At 36.7% G+C, this 6,762-nt stretch overlaps 1 protein-coding gene across 1 annotated transcript; it reads right to left on the bottom strand.

Annotated features, from left to right (window-relative positions):
- Positions 1-1,577: 1,577 nt before the first annotated feature.
- LOC131048296 (uncharacterized) lies at positions 1,578-2,810 on the bottom strand. The gene has a single exon (XM_057982194.2). It carries the CDS (start codon positions 2,808-2,810, stop codon positions 1,578-1,580), a length of 1,233 nt encoding a protein of 410 aa, XP_057838177.2.
- Positions 2,811-6,762: the final 3,952 nt, after the last annotated feature.

Genomic DNA, 6,762 nt, shown 5'->3' with positions numbered 1-6,762 from the left:
ATCCAAATGATCTAGCGGTTTCCACTCCCAACTCTTAGCTAGATCCCTATCAATTGGCATTATGTAATCCCTAATAGACCTACCCCAAGTGGATTCAAGCACTGCTTTATTAGTTTCTAGATTAGAAATCTTATGCATTGCCTTGAAGCCTCCCCAAGAATCTGTCTAGAAAAGGGCTTCCTCATCATTACCCAGGTTCCAAGTTAACTTATCTAAGATTATTTTTCTACAGTCGAGCATAAAATTCCAAATGCGAGATCCTTTAGGAGGAGAAATTTCCCTAAAGATGCTAGAATGGTCCCTACCACCGAGATATTTATGGAATAAAATTTGAGCCCACTTGAGGTGGGGAAATCTAAACATTCTCCAGACTAATTTTGCCCCTAGCGCTCTACTCTAATCCTTAATATTCTTAATCCCTATGCCACCTTCCGACCTTAGCCTACAGAGCTTATCCCAAGCCATGAGGGAGATCTTCTTCTTATCCCCAGTACCCTGCCAGAAGAAAGACCTAAGATGTTTACTCAACTCTTCCTTTTTGGACTGTGGGAGGATAATACATGATAACTGATAGATTGGTATTGATGCCAAAAACTGATTTAACCATAGTCGCTCTATCTACAAAGGATAGCCGCTTTCCTTTCCAGGTCGCAACCTTCTTCTTAATTTTGTCTATCACTGAATCCCACAACTTTGATGATCCATTAACTTTATCGAAGGGCAAACTTAGATATTTGCAGGGGAGCCTACCAATATTAAAATTCAGAACTTTGCAGATATCTACTTGTAAGCACTCCCTGGTGTTAAAAAGAAGACCTCAGATTTAGTTGGATTAATTTCTTGTCCTAAAGCCCTAGAGTAAGAATCTAGGATATGCTTATAAGCTCTAGCCTCCCCTATATTACTAAGCCCATATAGGATGGTATCATCCACAAATTATTGGTGCGTAGTTGGATCTAAGTTGCTAGTAATCCTTATTTCCGAGATCTGATTGCTTTCCCTGGCTCCAGAAATAGCTCTGCCTAGTGATTCCGCCATGATGATGAAAAGGAATGGGGATATAGGATCTCCTTGTCTTAGAACCCTGGATGAGCAGAAAAAGCCCTCCGAGGTACCATTGAATAACACCAAGAATTTAGGTGTCAAAATACATTCAAATATCAAATTAATCCACGAAGAGGGGAACCCAAAGGCTTCTAGGCATTTACACAGGAATCTCTAGTCCACCTTGTCATAGGCCTTTCTAATGTCTAATTTTAAAAGCATGCTAGGGGTTCCATTCTTTTGGACAAAATATATGGCCTCCTGAGATATTATGACCCCATCATAAATAGACCTTCCAGGAACAAAACCTATTTGTTCCTCGCTAATCAAAAGAAGAAGGAGTTTCTGAAGCCTATTAGCTAAGGTCTTGGTAAAAAGTTTACAGATGGTGTTACATAGTGCAATTGGTCTGAACTCATCAAAATTATTAGACTTTTCCTTCTTCAGGATGAGGACCAAGAAAGTATTTTTGATTTCTCTGAGAATATTACCTGAATTGCTCATACCTTCAAGAGCACCTGTCACCTCCTCCCCTATGAAGGACTAGCATTTCTAAAAAAAAAGTCAATCGGAAAGCCATCCGGACTAGGGGATTTCTCTAGATTCATCTGCATTAGAGCTGCTTCTACTTTTGATAAAGAGAATTTTGCAGTAAGACCTTGGGTATGTTCCTTACTGAGTAATTTGGGTATAAATTTCATAATCTTATCTTGATCTAAACGATAAGGGCTCAAATCAATGTTGAGGATATTCGAAAAAAAATCTACTGCCTCCTTAGAGATAAGCTTGGGATCTTCCACCTCTAAGCCATTGTTGGTCTTAATCTTAGAGATTATATTAATGACTCTCCTTGGTTTGACACTATTATGAAAGAATTCAGTATTATTATCTCCCTCATCCATCCAAGTTTCCCTAGATTTTTGTTTCCAAAAGACCTCCTCTTTTGCCAAGATGTTTTCTTGTTCAAGAAGTAGTTCCTTTTCTCTAAGAAATAGAACTTCATCCATCCCCCTCAACATAACTGCTTTATTTACTTCCTTTAACTCTGCTTCCACCTGTGACTTCTTGTCAAATATATTCCCGTAGTGTTCCCTATTCCATATAATGAGCTTTTGCTTGATTATCTTAAGCTTATTGACTACCTTAAATATCCTGGACCCAAAAACCTCTGCTTCCTTCCACCAAACCTCTAAAATCCTGAGAATATTATCATATTTTAACCACATTTGTTCAAATTTGAAAGGACATCTTCTAGGTCCTGAGTCCAAAAGAATGTTAAGTTGAATTGGGAAGTGATCCAAGCCCGAAAAGGGTAAGATTGAGGCTTGTAAGGTATATGGGAAATTGATGAGATTGCCTGATATAAAGAATCTATCTAATTTCTCTGCAATATTACTAAAACCTAACCTTTTGTTATTCCAGGTAAAGGCATTCTTAACCATGTTAATCTCTACCAAGCCACTTCGATGAATCCAATCTACAAAATCTAAAGTAGCTCTAGAGGTTTTGCCTTTGCCTCCTCGTTTCTCAGATTGATTAGTAATAGAATTGAAGTCACCTCCTATGATACAAGTCTGTTCTTGGGTTCTTCTTATGAATTCCTCAATTTCCTTCCAAACCCTTCTTTTGTTCTCATTCTGTGTTGGTCCATAAACATTGATAATAAGAAGGGCAAGTTTATGTTTAAAATTGGTGACTCTGCCACTGAGCCAACTGTCATGAGATTCTAATAATGAGAAACCAATATTGCAAGGATCCCAAATCATAGCTAGACCCCTAGAGGCTATGATAACTGGTACTCCTGTAATATGTATGAAACCTTACCATTTCCCAAAAGAGGCTAAATCATCTTTCTCTAGTTTAGTTTCTTGTAACATAACTAAATCAAAACTAGAGGTAGAAAGAAAGCATTTGACAATCCACTGCTTGTTAGGGACATTTAAACCCCTAACATTCCATGATAAAACCTTCATGGTGTTGTGGGAAGGATCTTCCCCTTCCCAACATGGAACATATCTGTAAGTTTAACCTGACCCTCAACTTCTCCATCATTAGCTCTTAACTCAAATAGGGACTTCCTTCCCCTCTTCTTACTATGTTTTGCACAGCTAGGTGTAGCCTTTTTCCCATCCCATTGTTCAATACCTAAGGCATCAAAAGTCTCACCATTTTCTTTGTCATTTAATTCCACTACAAGGGCTTCCATTTACATGACCTTTGGAGGATCAATAGAATTTGTAATTCCTTTCATTAAAAGCCTTTTTTTGTAAATCCACCTCTTTTGTATCAACTATTTCATCCAATAAATTTTACAGGATGTCCTCAGTAACTGAGTCGCATAAATAGTTGATAATGCAATTTGCCTCCAATTCCTTTCAATCCAAGTCCTCCACTCGTTCATCCTCTTCCAATCTGTCGGGAGCCACCATCACATTTCGTTTGGGGGATCTAACTACTTCCCGACTTCCCAAGGCCTCTGCACCAAAATCCAGATTAGGATTGAGTGCCATATCCCCCACCACAACAGTATCCCAACAAGCAATTTAGAAAAATCTTTGATCATTTCATTTTCTCCTTCCACTAGAGCACAAATGCCCTTACCCTCCTCCATGCCAATCTCCCTTCCCTCACCTTCAGTCATAATGATCCTTTCCTGAACATGAGATAGCAAGGGAGAAGAACTCACCCAACCAACAATACCCCGATCACCCATGATTTCTCCATCCTCTACCTCATCAGAATGCCTTGTCAAAGGGGAACTATCCATAATGACAAACCCACCCTTTTCCTCATTGAAACAAATATCAAGCTTTGGGTCCTCCATAGGGTACTTATGAGAGGGCATAACCATTGGGTCCAGTTTTTCTGCTATATCTAAAACCCCTCTATGGATTTAAGGGTAAATAAAGAAAGAGGACTTACTAGTTATTATTTCGATAGGTCTGAATGAATTATCATTAATATCCCTATTAACAATCATTACATAGTTTGAATACATCCATCCTCTATCACTAATCTCTATGAATTTGTCTAATTGATTGCCTATTTTCCTTATAATTTCTTTATCCATTAATTCTATTGGTAAGTTAGGGATCAAAACCAGTCTGTCTACTTTAAATGATTCTAATTTACATGGATTGAAATTAGGTTGCCAATCTAAAAATTTAAAATTATATCCTTTAAATGTTGGAGATTTACCTATTAGGATTTCATTCTTACGCTTGGCATTTCCGCAATCAATATAAAGAAAGCCTTCAGACAAGATAACAATACTCGCTATTCGGTTGAACGAAGATTTGAACCAATCCGTGATGATCTCTATCGGGACCCTGAGTCCACACCATCTAGCAAAAACCTCAAAAGTCTTGCATGTTTGTTGAAGCCTTTCCACCAAACTGTCATTGATTTTCAATGTGATCTTACTTCTTGATTTAGGGTTTATCTCCAGCTTCGGTTTAGACTCCATGGGTTTGGAAGGATGCAAATAATTGGGTATCTAACAACCGTCATCAAATATCTGAGGTCTAGCTTTATTGGCGTCAGATCTCCAGCTATCCAAAAGATTAATATTTTTTAAGGGCTTGTTTTGGGGAACCGGTTTTGAACAACCTCCCTCAAGATTTTGCAGGTGGGTGAATATGTTGGAAATGGCAGGCCTGCAGGAATCTTCCAGGCGGAGGGTATTTTGTTTACCTATGTAACCGCCTCCTGCCCTAGATTTAATCGGTAATCTCAAGCCATTTCTTTCTGCCTTTTGAATTCTTTTAGATTTCACCATCTGCCATTTGAAAATACATTTCAGCTGAGGGAGGGGAGCCTAGTTCCCCACATTAAATGCAGATTGAGCATATTTCGTATGCCCAAAAAACCATTTATGTCGTTCGATGTCTGGAAATTTTTGCAGGTATAGGCGCATAGCCATTTTTTATATTTAATATTAAATATTAATATCTATTTGAATAAACTTTATGGTTTGAACCAAGGATGTAAGCACTACAGGCAAGAAACCCCGCTATTTCTCCAAGGTTCTCCTCAAGGTAAAGCATGCTCCATTGTTAACACAGTAGAGACTAACCCGTGGGGTTTGAACCTAGGTTGTAGACAGATGTTGATATTTAAAGAATTAAACTAATAGATAAAATAATTTATTTAAGAGTTAAATTGTTAAAATATAATTGATTTTACAAGTATTTAAATTTACATGTGTGGATATACATAAAGGACAAATTGTAAATTTATAAGACAATTAACGATAATTAAAAAATATAAGTGCAATGCATTTATAATGATAGAAATCATGCAAGAATTAATAAAAAGATAAAAAAAACAGTAATAAATATTTGAAAACCAAATCTTGAATATACCAAATAGTTAAAATCATGCATCTAAATATAATCTTAAATTTTAATTAAATTAATTTTATGGGCTCATGCATCTGTCATGCATTATTTTCCAAACTTAGTCGAATTATCTATAAATATAAGGAATCAATTCCTAATTACACATCAACATTGGTTGGGAGTCTTAATAATTTTTCTCTGAAATTTTAGCTTTGTCATTGCGTGAAGAAGATCAAATTCAATCTGTTGACATCTCTCTCCTATTTTCTCGCAACCTGGCTAATTTGAAATTAACTTGACTGCATTTAGGGTATTTCTTATTGTTTATATTTTTACCTCCTTGTTTATATCACAATTTGATCTTCTTAAATTCTTTGTGCATTAATCTACAATATTTAGTTAAATTTTTGAATCGCATGTTTGCCTGGATGATTGAAAGAATATCTCTACTTCCATCTTCATCCCACGCTTGGCTAATTCATTTTTTTATTTTTTTTGTTTAGTTTCATTACTAATAACTCTTGGCATGTATCTTCTTCTAAATAGATAACCAAATCGACTCTGTAGAGCAGAAAAAATAACGCCCTCCCCTTTTCTTCTAGCAACGACTTGATATTGATTGTTTAGTTTTATTTTTTTATTTTTTTATTTTTTCTTTCTCTCCACCGCTTCTGCCAATAACGCCCTCCCCTTTTCTTCTAGAAACGACTTGATATTGATTGTTTAGTTTAATTTTTTTTTTTTTTTTAAAAACTTTTCTTCCTCTCCACCGCTTTTGCCAACAAGCTGACTAAAAAAGGAGGACAATTTTGTTTAAGATTTTGAAATGCCTTCCCCCTCTCTCATTGAATTTCCTCTGCAGATCGCACCGCCTGGCAAGTGGAAGGGAAGGCGATAGGCAGTTTTCAAGAGTTGTTAAAATGAAATTAGAAAAAATGCCCCTCTCCTCTTATTTTTCAACTGGAAAGTCAAATCCCCTCACTTCCTTCATCATGCATTACCTAAGAATCAATCTTTGTCATGCTGAAGAATAGTTTGTTAGGAAGAATTGTTCCTTTCCTCTTACCTTATTTTTTTCCCTCCTTACACCATGTCTGGCTGGGTTGCCATGTTGTTTTATTTTGACTTTAACAAATGGATGTATATTCCTCTTCCCAACTAAGTCGACATATTTGGAAAAGGTGTTTAATCTACAGATTTGTTTGAAATTGTAGAATAATATAGCATGTCAACGATGTGGGGTGATTCAGAACCTGCAATGTCCAAATCATGTTGAGTGGTGAAAGGGAGGGAGGGCGATATATTTCAGTAGGAAAGACATCTCCTTCTACTCCCCTCTTGATCTACTCCTTCCTTCAGTCACGCCTTCTCTATTCTA

The sequence above is a fragment of the Cryptomeria japonica genome, chromosome 9, assembly GCF_030272615.1.
Source record: "Cryptomeria japonica chromosome 9, Sugi_1.0, whole genome shotgun sequence".
In the NCBI taxonomy this organism is placed as follows: Eukaryota; Viridiplantae; Streptophyta; class Pinopsida; order Cupressales; family Cupressaceae; genus Cryptomeria; species Cryptomeria japonica.
This window is presented reverse-complemented; position numbering and strand designations above follow the sequence as displayed.